This window comes from Pan paniscus, chromosome 10 (assembly GCF_029289425.2).
Source record: "Pan paniscus chromosome 10, NHGRI_mPanPan1-v2.0_pri, whole genome shotgun sequence".
Classification (NCBI taxonomy): domain Eukaryota; kingdom Metazoa; phylum Chordata; class Mammalia; order Primates; family Hominidae; genus Pan; species Pan paniscus.
Genome location: NC_073259.2, coordinates 103,582,513 through 103,601,601, shown reverse-complemented (window position 1 = coordinate 103,601,601; position 19,089 = coordinate 103,582,513). Strand labels below are relative to the sequence as shown.

Genomic DNA, 19,089 nt, shown 5'->3' with positions numbered 1-19,089 from the left:
AGCAAACTGTAGCTGATGGCCCAGCTCCAGGACAGTCCATAGGTGGACCTCTAGGGAAGCAGAAGGGACAACAAGAAGAATCCTGAGTTCCAGCTGTCTAAGATCTAGTGCTAAAAGAGCAAAAGCAAAACGCTTGAGTGAGGGAGGCCTCAGAGCTGGTAAAGTCCTGCTTTCCTAGGCCGTTGGCCAGGGCTGAGGTGGTCCCCAGGAAAAGTGGAGGGATGTTCTGGGCAATCAGGACCTTCCTCTGGGTTTTTGACTAGCCTTGGTAAATGAACTGACCATACACTTTTTTTTTCTTTTTTCTTTTTTAAATCTTTTGACCACAAACTTTTAAATTAAGAGTTTGGGAAATGTATATTAAAATGTTTAGGGAATGTTGTAACTTTTCCTATTAATTGGTATAGCCAGTTCCATTTAAAAATATTATTATGGCTGGGTGCAGTGGCTCATGCCTGTAATCCCAGCACTTTAGGAGGACGAGGCAGGTGGATCACAATGTCAGGAGTTCGAGACCAGCCTGGCCAACATAGTGAAACCCCGTCTCTACTAAAAATACAAAAATTAGCCGGGCATGGTGGCACGCACCTATAGTCCCAGTTACTTGGGAGGTTGTGGTGAGCCGAGATCGTGCCACTGCACTCCAGCCTGGGCAACAGAGTGAGATTCTGTCTCTAAATAAATAAATAAAAATATTATAGCAGTATACTTTGTTCTATTACATTATATGCAAGATTATTATTAAATCATGTACTTGATTACAGATCTGTCTAACTTGACTAGCTCCTAAGATGTTTGGTTAATTGTGGATCATGAGTTTCTTGAGGGCAAAGCCCATGTCTATCTCTAGCACAGTACAATGCCTGGAACACAGTACATACTTTTCATTTCTGACTTAATTAAAAAGAAGGTTCACTCAGCTTTTCCCTGCATCTTTAAATTAAATTTGATTTTTATTCTTTCTTTGATGTTACAGCAAAGCGTAGAAGGTTTTCCTCCAAACCAGTTGTACTCACAGAAGCCCAGAAACAACTTATGATATGCCACCTACCTCAGGTTCTCAGACTGCACCTCAAACGATTCAGGTCTGTAGTAGGACCAGTTGCAAAGTTATCATTCCTTGTGCTTATAATGCTTCAAAACTTAAAGAATGCATGTTATAATTTTTTCCCCTTACTTTAATCACCTTTCTGACAAATGAATTAACTTTTAATGCCATATACTTGGCTAGTAAATGACTTACATTTGCTTATTTGTTTATTATTTAGAGATCGAGTCTCACTCTGTCACCTAGGCTGGCGATAGGGTTTTACCATGTTGCCCAGGCTGGTCTCAAACTCCTGGGCTCAAGCGATCCACCCACGTGGGCCTCCCAAAGTGCTGGCCGGGCAAGGTGGCTCACGCCTGTAATCCCAGCACTTTGGGAGGCCGAGGCAGGTGGATCACCTGAGGTTAGGAGTTCGAGACTAGCCTGGCCAACATGGTGAAACCCCATCTCTACTAAAAATACAAAACTGTAGCCGGGCATGGTGGCGCATGCCTGTAATCCTAGCTGCTCGGGAGGCTGAGTCAGGAGAATTGCTTGAACCTGGGAAGTAGAGGTTGCAGTGAGCCGATATCGCACTGTTGCACTCCAGCCTGGGCGACAGAGTGAGACTCCATCTCAAACATACATATGTACGTACATACATACATAAACATAAAAATAAAAATACAAAAATTAGCCAGGCGTGGTGACACATGCCTGTAATTCCAGCTACTTGGGAGGCTGAGGCAGGAGAATCACTTGAACCCTGGAGGCAGAGGTTGCAGTGAGCCAACATCATACCATTGCACTCTAGCCTGAGTGACAGAGCAAGACTCTGTCTCAAGAAAAAAAAAGAGAAATGTTGAGATGGCAGGTGTGAGCCACCGTGCCCAGCAGAATATTTCTAATACCTTTGATGTCCCCTGTGTGTGCCTGTCAATCTTGTTCCTTTCCCCTCTTCAGAAGCAAACCATTATGAATTTTCAGTATAATATTACCTTATTGTTCTTTATCAGTTTATTGTATCTCTTTTTTTTTTTTTGGTAGAGACAGGGTTTTGCCATGTTGCCCAGGCTAATCTGGAAACTCCTGAGCTCAGGCAATCTGCTCGCCTCAGCTTTCCAATGTGCTAGGATTACAGGCGTGAGCCACCGCACCTGGCTGAGAGATATTGGAAAAACCGAACTCAGTTTCTCCTACCATACTCTTACAACAGAGAATACGAATGTGACCTCTGCTTACCAAAATGTGTGGGAGATTTCTCCCCACCAAGCAAGTCATCAGTTCTGCAGTGGATGCGAGCTGGGTGTCCTCTAATTCAATTTAGTTCTGACACTGTCTACCTGGAGGTAGCATCAGATCCCACAGATGGAGAGCTCAGTCCCACAAGACTGACCCCCACTTCAGACCCCAGTCATAACTCCAGGTTTGTGGAAATTGTGACCAACCTGTTGGCTGTAAATGTAATGGGATTCCCACAAGCTGCTCCCCTGGTTTGATTAATTTGCCAGAGGGCCCCCACAGAACTCAGGGAAACCTTTGTGTTTACCCGTTTATTACAAAGGAGAGTTTCAAGGATCCATATGAACAGCCAGATGGAAGTCATGTGTAGGGCATGGCTTGTGGGAAGGGGCGTATAGGTTCCACACCCTCCCTGGGGATGCCGCCCTCTGGGGACTTCAGCATGGTTAGCTATCCGGAAGCTCCAGAAGCCCATCCGTTTGGGTTTTTATGGAGGCTTCAGTACATAGGCATGACTGATTACATCATTCAGCCCCATTCCCTTTGGGAGTTGGGGGCAGTGTTTGGAAGGAAGATGAAAGTCCCAATCCTCTAGTCATCCCTGGGTCTTTCCTGTGACTTGCCCACATCCTGAAGCTATCTAGGGGTTGCCAGCCACTAGTTGTCTCATTAGCATACAAAAGACACACTTTTTTTTTTTTTTTTTTTTTTTTTTGAGCCAGAGTTTCGCTCTTGTTGCCTAGGCTGGAGTGCAATGGCGCAATCTCGGCTCACTGCAACCTCTGCATCCCGGGTTCAAGCGATTCTCCTGCCTCAGCCTCCCCAGTAACTGGTATTACAGGTATGCACCATCAAGCCTGGCTAATTTTTGTATTTTTAGTAGAGACGGGGTTTCACCATGTTAGCCAGGCTGGTCTTGAACTCCTGACCTCAGGTGATCCACCCACCTCGGCCTCCCAAGGTGCTGGGATTACAGGCGTGAGCCACCACGGCCAACCAAGACACTCTCATCACTCCAGAGATTCCAAAAATTTTAGGAGATGTATCTTAGGAAACTGGAAGGAAAACCAAATATATATTTCACAACCCCACAGAGAGATTGGAATATGACTTATGGTCCAGCAGATAACATAATTTGAATGGTTCATCTTTAGTTCCGTGCCATTTTACACTGGACTAAGCATTTTCACTTTTTTTTTTCCATCATAAAACTATGTTCTTGTCTCTCCCTTCTCTACCTGCTATTGGTCTGAACCTCATGTTTTAGTACTTTACTACTATATTTTTATCTATGTCTGCCTTGTCTCTCTACCATACTACCCCAAACTGGATTATAATCTCTTAAACTACCATGTTACATTATTTTCCCCTCGTAGCACCAACTCATTATGCATATTGATAAACACATTGCTTGCCATGCTGAGATCCAGTAATGGGAAGTATGACCAGCAGACTGAGAAAATAACAGGATAAGGGCATTCTTTCAGTTCTGTCACCAATGGGCGGTTGTGCTGACTTACACACAGCGAGGGGACACAGTTCCTGTTGTTTTAGTCTGAAAATCTCTGAAGTGTTCTGAGGAAATAGAGGTGCCCTGTTTTGTTTTCCTCCATACCTGGCCAAGAAAGATCCAGATTGTAGCTCCCATCTGGGATAACCCTCTTCATATCCTGGCAAGACAGTAAGGAATTAAAAACCCTTTGGTGGGGCTGGGCACAGTGGCTCACACCTGTAATCCCAGCGCTTTGGAAGGCCAAGGCAGGAGGATCACTTGCGGTCAGGAGTTCAAGACCAGACTGGCCAACATGGTAAAGTCCTGTCTCTACTACTAAAAATACAAAAATTAGCCAGGCATGATGGCACACAGCTGCAGTCCCAGCAGGAAAATGGTTTGAACCTGAGAGGCAGAGGCTGCAGTAAGCCAAGATCGCACCACTGCACTCCAGCCTAGGTAACAGAGCAAGACTCCGTCTCAAAAACAACAAAAAACAAAAAAATCCCCAACCCTTTCGTGGCCTTGACTTTTACCTGTTAGGGGGTAAATGCCCCCATAAGGCAATACTTTCCCAAAAGTTAAATTTTTTTTTCCTACATTATCATCTAACTACAAGAAGGCAAAATAAGCCAAAATGTCTCCATTTATAGCCAGCTTCAGCATTGACATCATTTTATATTACATATGATACTTTGTATTCCATGCTGCCTGGGGTCATCTGTTACAAGTGTCTAGACCTAGTACATGGTTATTTTCCCTTAATTGTGTGGATAATTTTACACTGGTTTGTTCACAGGTGGTCAGGACGTAATAACCGAGAGAAGATTAGTGTTCATGTTGGCTTTGAGGAAATCTTAAACATGGAGCCCTATTGCTGCAGGGAGACCCTGAAATCCCTCAGACCAGAATGCTTTATCTATGACTTGTCCGCGGTGGTGATGCACCATGGGAAAGGATTTGGCTCAGGGCACTACACTGCCTACTGCTATAATTCTGAAGGAGGTATAGATAAGAAAAAGTATTTTATCTTGGGTTGGACTTGGAGGCCGGAGTTCAGGCTTTAACCGATTTCTAAATTGACTACTAAATCATAAACAAAGCTACTCGACCACTTATTTTCTTAGGGAGAATGCCTCTGCAGGTACTAAAAAATGAGAGTTAATGCATGAAATATTTTCTGTAGGTTTTGCAGTACTTTTGACTAAGGGCTGGAGGGATATAATAATGAGGATAGTCTTGTTGCTAACTAAAAGTCAGAGTGTTAACTTTTCTTAAAGACACACTTCAAAAAGCAGATCGTATGTTTACTGGTTTACTTCAGTTAATTTCGTTAAAGAAATAGGGTACCTAATGAACTGGGGGATCATAGATATTTGGAACAAACACTGTGTTCAAGTTTAACACACAAAACTCACTTATTTTCTGCCTTCTAGGATAGTCTAGTTCTAGCAAAAGTGATTGGATTGAGATTTTATTTTTTACTCCCCCCACACCTTTTTTTTTTTGTGAGATGGAGTCTCGCTCTGTCGCCCAGGCTGGAGTGCAGTGGGACGATCTCAGCTCACTGCAACCTCTGCCTCCCGGGTTCAAGCAATTCTCCTGCCTCAGCCTCCCAAGTAGTTGGGACTACAGGCACATGCCACCATGCCTGGATAATTTTTTGTATTTTCAGTAGAGACGGGGTTTCACCATGTTAGCCAGGATGGTCTCAATCTCCTGACCTTGTGATGCGCCTGCCTCGGCCTCCCGAAGTGGTGGGATTACAGGCATGAGCCACCACGCCCAGCCTTACTTCCCCTTTTGATACTTACTGTTGAACAAAGAATGAACCTCCAACTCCCCACCCAAACAGAGAAAGAGAGGTGAGGACAAGAAGCCCAATAATCCACCAGGGTAACTCAACACTGAGCTACCAAAAACTACCAAGTTAATTGTACACTATTGGCTTTTTTTTTTTTTTTTTTTTTTTTGAGACAAGAGTCTCACTCTTTCCCCTGGGCTAGAGTACAGCAGCATGATCTTGGCTCACTGCAACCTCCGCCTCCCAAGTAGCTGGGATTGCAGGTGTGCACCACCACGCCTGGCTAATTTTTGTATTTTTAGTAGAGACGGGGTTTCACCATGTTGGCCAGGCTGGTCTTGAACTCCTGGCCTTAAGTGATCTGTCAGCCTTGGTCTCCCAAAGTGCCGGGATTACAGGCGTAAGCCACCATGCCTGACCCAATTTGCCTTTTAATACAGATTGAGTATATCTTGTCTGAAATGCTCGGGACCATAAGTGTTTTGAATTTTGGATTTTTTTGCATAGACATTATGAGGTATTGTAGGGATGGGACCCAGGTTTAGACATGAAATTCATTTGCTTCATATACACCTTGTACACATAGCCTAAAGATTTTATACAACACTTTAAATAATGAAACAGTTTCATTAACAGAGTGCATATAACAAAGTTTGTGTACATTGAGCAATCAGCAAACAAAGGTGTCACTATCTCAGCCACTCATATGGACAGTCTGGTGGTTTGGCATCACCATAATTCCTGGCTGATTTTTATATGCTAATATAAGCAGTCATTAGCATACTTATGTGCATGTAATGTACATAAGTGCATTATGCTTATGTGCCCATAAGTTTCACAGTAAAAAATATTAATAGAGTGGAAAAAAATGTGTTCAGGGTTACTTATGACATCATGTTGGCACAAAAAGTTTTGGTTTGGAATTTTTTTTTTTTTTGAGACAGTCCCTCTATCACCCAGGCTTGAGGGCAAGCTGTGCCATCCTTGCTCACTGCAACCTCCGCCTCCCAGGTTCAAGCCATTCTCTTGCTTCAGCCTCCTGAGTAGCTGGGACTTCAGGTGTGCACCATCACGCCTGGCGAATTTTTGTATTTTTAGTAGAGACAGGTTTCACCATGTTGGCCAGGCTGGTCTCTAACTCCTGGCCTCAGGTGATCTGCCTGCCTCGGCCTTCCAAAGTGCTAGGATTACAGGCATGAGCCACCATGCCTGGCCAGATTTTGGAATTAGGGATGATCATCCTGTATGATTAGTGGCAAAAGCATTAACTGGTAGATTTACACAAAGAATAAATAGTGTCAGGTACTCTAATCAGTCACATGCTGTGAAAAACTTAAGCTACTTTTAGAATAAAGGTAGATAATTCCAGGGTAACACTGCCCAATCTATATTTCTCATTAAAGAAAAATAAATTGGCTAGAAAATTATTTTCCCTTTAGAAAAAGCTTCTCACTCAATGCCTTTCATACTAGAATTTTCTGAAGTCCCTTCATAAATGTATTTCTGTGCTTCACTCTAGGGTTCTGGGTACACTGCAATGATTCCAAACTAAGCATGTGCACTATGGATGAAGTATGCAAGGCTCAAGCTTATATCTTGTTTTATACCCAACGAGTTACTGAGAATGGACATTCTAAACTTTTGCCTCCAGAGCTCCTGTTGGGGAGCCAGCATCCCAATGAAGACGCTGATACCTCGTCTAATGAAATCCTTAGCTGATCCAAAGACAATGGGGTTTTCTTCCTGTGATTTATATATATACTTTTTAAAAGACTGATGTACCATTTTAAACTTCATTTTTTCTTGTGAATCAGTGTATACTACATTTATACATTTTATATCTAACAATTTTTTTTTTTTTACAAAGTATAAATGTGTATATCAACTGAAGGTAACTACTTTTTTCAAATATTTGGAGTTTTAAACTTTTGGTGTTTACCTCAGACTGATGTTACCTCTTTTATATTTTTATGTCTTAATTGGCTCGGATGATGAACTTGTGCAATCTTCTACCAACAAAGTTCAAGTGGCATCATTTTATATACATGTATCTTTTTCAGGTATTTTCTATACAAATTCTTAATAGATGGAAAATTAGACTCTACTTTGGTCACTAATAGTCTTTCATTTGTATATTGAAGTTACCTTGCCCCTTGGAGTTATTGAAGTGACATGTCAAGGTATCACCTAAATATTCTTCAGTCACACTCACTGGTATTTCTGAGGCTTTGTGTGTTAACAGGCCTTGTAATTGACATTATTTTGGTTAATGTAACCTCAAAATTGTTTTAGTAATTGCTCTTTGGCATAGTCAAACTATAAATGAAAATGGCAGCTTTACAAATAGTATATTTAAGTGAACTCTGGAACTATGGACATGAAAAAATGATGGCTGGGATTTATGATTTTTGTCTGGCAGCAAACAGGTTTGTCCAGAAGTCTAATAATTAAGCAGTCATAAAAAGTCTGAATTTAGCAAACCAGTGTATGATGTTATTCAAATAGTTTACCTTGGGTATGAGTTCATTTTATAATGTCTGATGACATTAGATCTCTTAAAACTTTATGTATTTTTTTTAGTTCAAAGGAATAGAGTCTTGAAGAGAAAAAATTATAGGGCAGAAAAGGTAAGTAAGTGTTCAAAATTGGCAACTGGACTATTATTATGTCTAGCATCTCATTCTAAATAACTAAAGCTTGATTTACTCTTGCTAGGATTATATGACTACTAGGTAGGAGCCTCTTAAAACACTGGCCCTGAGCATTAAAAAAAAAAAACTAAAAGCTATCTAAACTTGCAAAAAAAAAATACAGTGTGAGTCACTCTTTTTCTTCTTCTCTGATAATCTCACTGGGTTTCTTTAAAGTCCTGTTGCTGCTAACTTTATCTTATTTGGAGAGGGTAGAATCAACTAATCTCTGTAGACCAGCTATGTAGCTAAGCTCTGTTAACCACAGGAAGATCATGTATCCTTTTTTTATAAGTGGGTTTATTTGCAGGTTGAAGTCTTAGTGAAAGATAATATCCTGTAGAATGCTGTTCACCACTAGTGATCATCTGTTTGTTAAGTACAAACTTGAAAGAGATCTCTACCAATAAATTTTTCTTAAATTTCACAAAACAAGTCATCTGGGTTAGCTGACAGTGAGGTGCAGTGAGACTTTTATCACTGAACAGACAAATCATTTGTGCCAAAAATACATCTGGAATATTAAATGGCTATGTTTAAAATTGTTCATAATACCTATGCAAGTTGTTACCTCAACTGTTACACACTTAATACCTCATTAAAAATTTACATGGTCAAGATACCAGAGTCTACTCTTTTCTAATTTCAAGGACTATTTTTAACGTTATACATTTTAGCACGTCATTTTAATGGAATTGTAAAAACTCCTGAGCTATTTGTAATGGTATCGTTGCTTGTACTTATTTCAATATAAAAACATACAAGAGGTCGGGCGCCATGGCTCATACCTGTAATCCCAGCACTTTTTGGAAGGCCGAGGCGGGCAGATCACAAGGTCAGGAGATCAAGACCATCCTGGCTAACACAGTGAAACCCCATCTCTACTAAAAATACAAAAAAAAAAAAAAAATTAGCCAGGCGTGGTAGCATGCATCTATAGTCCAGCTACTCAGGAGGCTGAGGCAGGAGAATAGCTTGAACCCGGCTGCAGTGAGCTGAGATCGCGCCACTGCACTCCAGCCTGGGTGACAGAGCGAGACTCCCCCTAAAAAAAAAAAAAAAAAACAAAGTGACTTTGCCCTTTACTTTTTAATCCCTTAAAACTAACAAACACCTATGGGGGGAGGCTTGGAAAAGGGGGATATTATTGGGGGGGTCTGGGAAATCTGTAGTACTTTCCACTAAATTTTAGTGTGAAAAATGTCTCAAAATACCAACAATAAAATTAAAACCTAAACAATAAACAGAAACTTAGATTTCTTACTATTTATCTTAAATCTCAACATGGACGTCTACATTCTGCTAAGTTGATCTAACAAAAAACAACATGTTTTAGTTGTAAAATAATTTACTAAAGGCACTATTGTTAAACATCAAACTAATAACTTGTTGCCAATAAGGTACATCGTTGTAAACATAACAAAAATTTAAGAGATACATGGCTAATAAGCAAACAATACAATTTTAAGTGACAGCTTTCCTACTTACAAGATCATGTCCCTTCCAGCCATTACAAGGGCATACAGTGATGCCATTGCTCCCAACAGTTACCTGGGAAGGGAGCTTGGAGCTCCTAATTGGTTTGAGATCATGACTGCCAAGGTCTTTAAAAGCTCCAAAAGTCTTCACTCATAAAGGTCAATTCTAAAATTGCTGGGTTTAGAAATCAAGATACTTGCTTTATACTTCCACATCAAAAAGATACGGACTCAACCCCAAAGGAGCTAGCTGGAGGGCCCAGCCCTGACAGTATGTCCAGGCATGAACTGGCGAGCTCTGCTGCTAGCCACAGCATCACAGAGAATGGAGACATTAGTCAAATGTGGCTACTGAACATTAGCACCATAATAAACATAGCTCATACAGCTAAAACCTAGATTGTTTCCCGACAAGGTAACATTCATTTATAGCTCTAATGCTGAAAGAGCAGCTTTTTAATGTAACAGATGATCTAGGTACACAAGTCAGGTTTCTCTTCCTAGGATAAAAACGTTCAACAAAATACAAACTAAACAGCATCCCAGAGGCAATAAAATCTCATTGTACTGAAACATATACAAATTAAGGCTACCTTGATATATAAATGATTTAGAAATTATGATGGAACATTCCCATAAAATTACTTAAATATAAGAATTCAATTTGTCAAAGAATCAGTAGTGGGCCTCAGTTCAAACAAATTAATATTACCATCGTTACATTCAACCTAATACACTTTGCCGCTATAAGGAAAGTAACTGTAACCTCACTTCCTGAAATACCACTAGTAATGTTAAGAATCCAAACCTGTCGAAGGGGAAGGTATTACAGCATTTGCCTCATGAATGAAAAAGTCCAAGAATTTCAACTTAATTTTTCTAATTAGAACAAGATCCAAACATGGGAAGTTTTTTTTTTTCTTCTTTGCTTTTGTGGCTTTAATGCCCTTTTGGTTTTCTGAGCAAGCTGAATACATTCCCTGATAAACACCACCACTGGACAAAGGATCTAAACATTGAGATTTTTACTAAATCAAGGTTTCGAGTTGGCACAATGTTCCTACTAAGTCAAGTTTCAATTAGCACATCTTTCCAATGTCAGGAGAAAAAAAGACAAGGACTACTATGTCCTACAAAGAATGGTGAAATATTCCTAAAGCTGTATATTTATGAAGAAAAGGTGATTGTCCCTTTTTATGCATGTGTAGATCTTGTTTTAGCCACTATGCCAGAAAAGTCTCAGTGTAGAGGTCTACATTTCAGATAAACGTCTCTGCATTTGCCTACATTAAGTTTAGCTATTTATCCTGTCCAGAATTATAACCACAGACATTGAGATGTAGCTCTCAGATCTGAAAATGTCTTTATTTTTTAGAAAATGGATTCCAGGAAGGTTAAAAAGCAACACCAGAGGGTATAGGTGCAGAACTGGATGTAGTCATTCAAAGCATTCAAGTAAGAATATGGCAATATAAATATCCAAAAAGTATCTCTTAGGTATTCAAAACAAAACGTATAAGTCATTCCTAACTAATTTGAGCTTTACAGCATTTTCCTAGACAGGAAGGGGAAAAACAGTTAGCATTTAAAAGTCCGGAAAGCTTTTTCGTTGGTTAATTACATTAGACGGTTTGCCTTTGTCCAAATTCCTTCTTTTTTAAACATGGATAAAAGTATTACATGGGTCCACTGTTAAAACAGACAACATGTGGAAATTAATTCTGGTATCATGTTTTCCAACAAAGCTCAGAAAATAAAGGTGTTGAGGTGGCTTTGGACTAACTTTAATAGTCATCTCCTCTGCTGACAACTTCTTTACATGTTGGACGCAACAGGATGGTATGTTCAAATTGCGCTGTATATGATCCTTTAATGTCACATAATGGTGGATATGGATCTACAATGCCCAAGTCACACAGATTCTTCAGAGCCATCAAGTATTTACTTTCTCCCAAGCGATCCAGCCATCTGCGGCAGAAGGCAAGGGTGCCAAAGTTTTCATTGATGACATTTAACAAGTGTTTTGTTCTTGGAAGCCTAAGAGGAGAAAATCCAAAATTAATTGTTGGCAAAAGAGTTACGAACTGATTTCCCTCATTAAGAAAAGCCCAGACCTTAGCTGTGTCTTAGTAGTTGAAGTCCAAAAACTTTTATTGTTGCTCTTTCAACAATCAAAAGCCAGAATGTATAATAGCCCATACTTAATTATAGATGGCAGCTGAATAGGACACCAGCTGGAGGCCATCTTATCATGTTTACGTGTCTACGCACACACGCGCGCGTGTGTGTGTGTTATATTCCCCACTACAGACCTACTATAGGGTATTATCATGTGAATTTCCTTTTGTGTGCAGCAAGCTCAAAGACCTGCATATAAAAGATGTAAATGCAGATTTCAATCATCTTCAAATGTTAAAAAAATTCAATGTAAATTGAAAGACACTGTAAATGGAAGTTTACCAATGGGAAAATATTAAAGCAAAAACCTAGGAATGCTAGCAAAATAATCTCTGACATTTATGATTATCAGAAACCAGACTTGAAGAGAGCATGTGTGTGTGTGTGTGTGTGTGTGTGTGTGTGTGTGTGTGTGTGTGTGTAATTTTTATCTCAGTTAAAATGTTTAACAGGCTTTTTTTTTTCTTATTGTTGGGCTACAGAACTCTACATTCATGAATATACTATTTTGTATGTATGCCACATTTTTTTAAAATGCTGTTAACTCAGAAGAGATGCTAATTAGCCACATAAAATCAATCGTCTCGTCTCTCACCTTATTGGCACATGTCCAACATCAAAATTTTTCATGTAATGTGAACATTCCATATCATCATGAACAACACCTTTTCCTGTACTACCAAAGGTTTCAATTGCATATACTTCTCCTTCCTGAAAAATAAGGGTCAAGGGGAGAGAAAGAAGAAAAATTCAGAACAAATCACAATTACCATCTCTCTTTCTCTCTCTCTCTTTTTGAGACAGAGTCTCTCTCTGTTGCCAGGCTGGAGTGCAGTGGTGAGATCTTGGCTCACTGCAACCTCCACTTTCCAGGTTCAAGCGATTCTCCTGCCTCAGCCTCCCGAGTAGGTGGGACTACAGGCACGTGCCACCATGCCTGGCTAATTTTTGTATTTTTAGTAGATACAAGGTTACACCATGTTGGCCAGGCTGGTCTCAAACTCCTGACCTCACTCAGGTGATCTGCCTGCCTTGGTCTCTCAAAGTGCTGGGATTAACAGGGCCGAGCTACCGAGCCTGGCCTACAATTACCATCTCTTGAAGTCTCTACCTGATTAAGCAGCAACATGAAATAGCCCCTGGCAGTCCTTATCTAGCCTTGCCCTATTTTATCTCCTTAGCACTTTTTGGTCTTTCTGCTTCCCCCTATGAATTTTGTTCACAGCTCTACCCCTAGAGCCTACTATAAAGAGACTGGCACCTGGGAATGCTCAATAAATATTCATTAAATGTTGAATAAACAACCCTTTCACAGCCCCAATTTCCACAACTGATTTAGTGCTGACTATACACAATTTGCAAATTCAAATGGCCCAATTCCTGGCAGGGTGAATATGGATGACAAGCAGCTAATTCTGGTCAGTATAACCATATACTTAACTACCACGACCTTCTGCTTGGAAGAAAAAAATCTCTTCCATGGAAGTAAAATGTTAGTGACACACATACCTCCATTCTTGTTGCCTCCCCTCCTTTCACAATCGGCACTGTTTTTCCAGCATGTATTCTATATTGCCCAATTGAATGTCCATTTAGATTACGGATTGGTTTCACTGTTATAAAAAATAGGGAAATAAAAGTCATTCAGGATCTCAAGAAGCAAAAACAGATCTCTTACATTTTGGTACAGAGTTCAAGCATTTATTCAAAAACCAGGTATGGCTTTACTAAATAACCTTACATTAAGGTAGTTTAATATAAACTGGAATCTAGTGGAATATAAAAAGTAGTTAGTTGCAGTGTTATTAATACCAGAAGTAGGCCAGGTGCAGTGGCTCATGCCTGTAATCCCAGCACTCTGGGAGGCCGAGGCAAGCGGATCACCTGAGGTCAGGAGTTCAAGACCAGCCTGACCAACATGGCGAAACCCTGTCTCTACTACAAATACAAAAATTTGCTGGGTGTGGTGGTGGGGGCCTATAATTCCAGCTACTCAGGAGGCTGAGGCAGGAGAATCACTTGAACCCGGGAAGCGGAGGTTGCCGTGAGCCAAGATCACATCACTGCACTTCAGCCTGGGCGAAAGCAACTCCGTCTCAAAAAAAAAGGTGCTAGAAGGGAGGATGGAAGAAAGAAATACAGGATTAAGGGCACAAGGGAGGTCATCTAAGGAGGTACTGTTAACAACAAATAAAATGCCATGTACACAAATTATTAGAAATGTAAAAAATACATATTTGTATTGTTACAGACCAAAAGATAATGTGAAAGATACTGTTAATATGACAGTATTATAAAACTTTATATCAACATTTCAAATGTTCATAAAGAAAACCTATGTGGCTGAGACACAGTAATTAAGAAATAGAAGTAAGAAAGAAGAAAGAAAATCTAAACATCCCACTGTCCTGACAGCAATGACAGAATAGACAAATTGTGGCATATTCACATGAGGGAATAACATTCAACAATCAAAACAAAAAGCTAGGAATACATTTAACAACTGGAATAAAACGTCTAGCTTTTTTATTCCAGTTGTTTTAAAACTGACAAAATGAGCAGAAAAAGGCACAATTACATATATATTGTACAATTCCACATATATATAATAGTTCAAAATTAGGCAATAAAACTAGTTTAGGGATGCATAATTAGGTAGTAAAGACATAAAAGCAAATGAAAATCCTTTCATACTTGCAGTGCTGATAAGCTAAATATATTTTAAAATTCAGACATCATTACTATTTCTCTAAGACCTGGCAAACTGACCCCACAAGCCAAGATGGTGGCTCACTAGAGGCAGGCTGCTGTAATTGGAAAGCAGTGTATTGCTGCTATGGTTTGAATGTATCCCCCAAAGGTCATGTATTGGGAATTTCATCCCCAATGTGATGGTGTTGGGAGGTGGGACCTAACAGGAGGAGTTTGGGCCATGGAGGCACCACTCTCATCAATGAATTCATGCCATTATCTCAGGAGTGAGTTCCCTGTAAAGGACGAGTTTGACCACTTCTTGCTCTCTCTCTCAAACTTCTCATTGCCCTTCTGCCTAATGCCATGGGATGATGCAGCAAGAAGACCTTCACCAGATGCCAGTCCCTCAATCTTCCCAGCCTCTAACACTGTGAGAAATCAATTTCTGTTCTTTATAAATTACCTAGTCTCAGGTATTCTGCTGTAGCAGCACAAAACGGACTAAGAAAACGAGACTGAGCGTCTTCTGGAATACTGGCAATATTCAATTTCTTGAGGAGTGAGGTTACGTAGCTTCTGCAATTGAGAAGCTGAGTTTTTATGCTTTGTGCATTTTGTGTTAATATTTCAAATTTTAAAAAAGGGCTAAAAATGGCCAGGTGCAGTGGCTCACGCCTGTAATCCCAACACTTTGGGAGGCCAAGGCAGGAGGATGACTTGAGGTCAGGAGTTCAAGACCAGTCTGGCCAACACAGTGAAACCCCATCTCTACTAAAAATACAAAAATTAGCTGGGCGTGGTGACACACACCTGTAGTCCCAGCTCTTTGGGAGGCTGAGGCAGGAGGGTCACTTGAACCCGGGAGGCAGAGACTGCAGTGAAATGAAACTGCACCACTGTACTCCAGTCTGGGCGACAGAGTCTCAAAAAAAAAAAAAAAAAAAAAAGGTGGGGGGGAGGTCTTAAAAAAATTTAGCTCTATAACTCTAGAATCCTCAGTATGAGCTACCTTTCTTCTAGAGCAGAATTAAGTAGTCTGAAGCAATGAACAAGTATGTTACAAACTTAGTGGGACAACAAGAAAAACAAATCAATTCACTCTTCACAACAACCTTCTTATATAAATGTGTCAAAGTTGTCAGACTCAAACAGAGCTAGGGAAAGCCGTGAAGAGAGGGTTCTCATGCTTATACACCTGATAATGAAAATGACTATGAAAACCATAACCTTGCACAAAGCCCACTGCAACCTTACACAAAAAAATACTTCTGCAAGGACATCTGCCCAACAACTGCCTGCCCAACCTCCGACTGGCGTCACTTTTGTTATTAATCTTTGGAGCCAAGGATAATTATTTCAAAACAATTATGTCATCCTCATTTTCGTCTTCAAAAACCTCTGTCTTCCTTACCTCCCTGAATATGCACAAGTTTACTATGGCATTCCCACTGCAATGCTCTATTCCCAAACATCATTTTTAGAGAGCCTCTGTTTGTTATTTAGGTTGAAAAGTAACAAGCTTATTTTAAAATTCAAACTTTGCAAACTGACCCTTACAAGCCAATCAATTTTTTTAAAGAAAGTTTCTTAGCCATACCAACCTAATATGTTAGTTACACAGAAAAATGAGGGTACAGGGGAATTCATTTTTTACTTATGCAGGTTGTAACAGCACAGGCTAATTCTGGGACCAGTAATTTGTTAACAATCACTTTTTAATTCTATTGCTTCCTGATCAAAGGAGATTAAGGTACTCCTTTGATGGCCCAGTTGTGCTATGTGTTTTGATTTGTTCTGGAAAGTTCAACCCGGAATCCATTTCTTCATCTCCCTATTATCATGATTTTTCCACATCCTCTCTGCTTAAACTATAAAAATGGATTGTTGCCTTAAACTAAGAACCCTGATCAATAAAATAACAGGGATCAAAAGAGGGGTACTGAAATAATGAAACCAAAAATGCTGCACTAGCTTAGTGGAAGAGGTAAAAGGGTAGATATTAAAAATCCCGATGTTGCAGGCTGGAATTATTATGCAGTGACTAAAACATTAAGTCAAACTGTCACCTACCATACCTTGAAAGGCAGACCACATACCAAACAAGTTGTAGAATTAGGAGAAAATGAAAGGAAAAAGAGAAGACATTGGTATATGTTGGCTAGTGTTGGAATTTACCAAAATTTCAGCAAATTCTCAAAAAAGAGAAATAACTAACTCTAGAGGTCGTCCCCCAAGCAGACTGCTACAGTGTGTACTCCAAGTTGACATAAGACTCACGAATTTGGAAATAGATTCTGTTCATTTGTAGCAGTGAACCTAGAAATCAGAAGGTCCATGTTCTAGTCCCATAAATTCCTCAAATTAACTTGGCATTTATGCTTTTAATCTCAGCTTCCTTTGGGTTAAGAATCTTGCTTCTGGGGAGCTCATAAAGTGTTAATAGAAGCAGCAACTCCTAAAACTGGTTCTAAGCTATTTAAAGAACTGGACAAAACATTTTCCAAAGAAAAGCACACTGGAAATGAGATCTTCTAAATTCTAGCCTTTAAAAATCTTTTGCTTTCCTTATGGCTTTGGCTAGGATACAAAGAAAAGTATGTTTACCCTTACTAAGGAACATAGTAAATTTAAACCATGTCTTAATGTAAAAATAAATTGTAAAAATTTCACATAACAGTAAGTAAAAGCCAAAAGTAGAATATGTGAATCGGCTGGGTGCAGTGCCTCACACCTGTAATCCCAGACTTTGGGAGGCCGAGGCAGGCAGATCACCTAAGGTTGGGAGTTCAAGACCACCTGACCAACATGGAGAAACACCACATCTACTAAAAAAAAAAAAAAAAAAAAAAAAAAAAATAGCTGGGCGTGGTGGCGCATGTAATCCCAGCTACTCGGGAGGCTGAGGCAGGAGAACTGCTTGAACCTGGGAGGCGGAGGTTGTGATGAGCCGAGATCGCGCACCATTGTACTCCAGCCTGGGCAACAAGAGCAAAAGTCCCTCTCAAAAAAAAAAAAAAAAAAAAAAAAAAATCATGAGAATCATGGAAGGATATCTAATGCTATGATTTTTATTCTCCTCCACATGTGCTTTCACACTGAGAGGAGCCAGCAGGGGAAAGGCTGAGTATGTAGAGAAAAGGGGTAATAAGGTGGTATCTCAAAGGAGGTGGAGGATTAACACTGAAAAGAAGATCCTTAACGCAGTGTTTGAGCTAACAATTTTAAAAAATTTTAAAGAAAATACTGTATAGAAGACAGAATATTTCTTCCTTGAAGAACAGAGATAAAAACATAAGAATAGGGAGAAGGTGGGCAAATCCCGGCATTTGCCAATCCTGGTATTTTGCCATGTTCTTTATGCAATGTGGAAAAAATGTTAAAGAGTGTTAGGCTTGTTTGGCTATTTTTCTCATCAGGTAAGTAATTTCCTGGATGCGAAATGCGATTTGGAAGAGCCTGAATAAGCACTGTATTTGTGGCACTAATCCCAGAATTGGGGTGAGAAGGGGACAGAATGACAAATATTTGTTGGATACTTAATAAATTCCAGGCACTATCACACAATTTACCTTTCTCAAAATAAACTAGATACCATTAACCCTACTACAGTCAAGAAACTTGGGTATTCAGGTTATAGATTTATCTAAGACTCCAAGTAAAAACTGCCTGAACCCCAAAGTGTGTTTTCTTCATTATCCCACACCTCCTACCTAAGTGTGAGTAACATCAAGAGTATTCTGGGCCGGGTACAGTGGCTCACGCCTGTAATCCCAGCACTTTAGGAGGCCAAGGTGGGCAGATCGCCTGATCTGGCCAACATGATGAAGCCCCATCTCCACTAAAAAAAAAAAGTCCAAAAATTAGCCAGCATGGTGACACACACCCGTAATCCCAACTACTCGGGAGGCTGAGCTTATAGTGATCCAAGACTGCACCACTGCTCTCCAGCCTGGGTGACAGAACGAGTAAGACTCTGTCTCAATAAATAAATAAATAAATAAATAAATAAGTATTCTGCTTTGCACTTGTGTTCACAGGATTAGAGATCTTAAAGAGAATATCTGAAAATCAAATAATAAAGAAGTTAAAGATATAGATGAGAGAAGAATTAAAGCTGCCAACACAGGGTCTAGGCAGGAGGAAGGGAAATGAAACCTTGAACAACAATGAAATGGAAGAATATCTTGATATCAAAAAACATATATAGGCTGGGCACGGTGACTCATGCCTGTAATCCCAGCACTGTGGGAAGCCGAGGCGAGCGGATCATGAGGTCAAGAGATTGAGACCATCCTGGCAAATATAGTGAAACCCCGTCTCTACTAAAAATACAAAAATAAATTAGCTGGGTGTAGTGGCGCATGCCTGTAATCCCAGCTACTTGAGAGGCTGAGGCAGAAGAATCGCTTGAACCCGGGAAGCGGAGGTTGCCGTGAACCAAGATCGCGCCACTGCATTCTAGCCTGGGCGACAGAGCGAGATTG

The 19,089-nt window shown here is 40.1% G+C and overlaps 2 protein-coding genes across 12 annotated transcripts in view; one reads left to right on the top strand and one right to left on the bottom strand.

The window, feature by feature from the left end:
• The window catches only part of USP44 (ubiquitin specific peptidase 44), a 35,610-nt gene extending 26,735 nt beyond the window's left edge, over nucleotides 1-8,875 (top strand). For all 10 annotated transcript variants that reach the window (XM_055096004.1, XM_003808251.5, XM_003808252.5 and 7 more), the window contains 3 exons: nucleotides 977-1,085; nucleotides 4,561-4,766; nucleotides 7,085-8,875. In XM_055096004.1, coding sequence (XP_054951979.1) covers nucleotides 977-1,085; nucleotides 4,561-4,766; nucleotides 7,085-7,284 — 515 coding nt within the window. In that variant the 3' untranslated portion in view covers nucleotides 7,285-8,875. The remainder of the gene's footprint in view (nucleotides 1-976; nucleotides 1,086-4,560; nucleotides 4,767-7,084) is intronic.
• Nucleotides 8,876-11,079: 2,204 nt separating this feature from the next.
• METAP2 (methionyl aminopeptidase 2) overlaps nucleotides 11,080-19,089 on the bottom strand; it is a 41,737-nt gene continuing 33,727 nt past the window's right edge. For both annotated transcript variants that reach the window (XM_003808254.7, XM_008960332.4), the window contains exons 9-11: nucleotides 13,421-13,524; nucleotides 12,507-12,622; nucleotides 11,080-11,770 (exon numbers count right to left, since the gene is read on the bottom strand). In XM_003808254.7, the coding sequence (XP_003808302.1) occupies nucleotides 11,518-11,770; nucleotides 12,507-12,622; nucleotides 13,421-13,524 (473 nt within the window). In that variant the 3' untranslated portion in view covers nucleotides 11,080-11,517. The remainder of the gene's footprint in view (nucleotides 11,771-12,506; nucleotides 12,623-13,420; nucleotides 13,525-19,089) is intronic.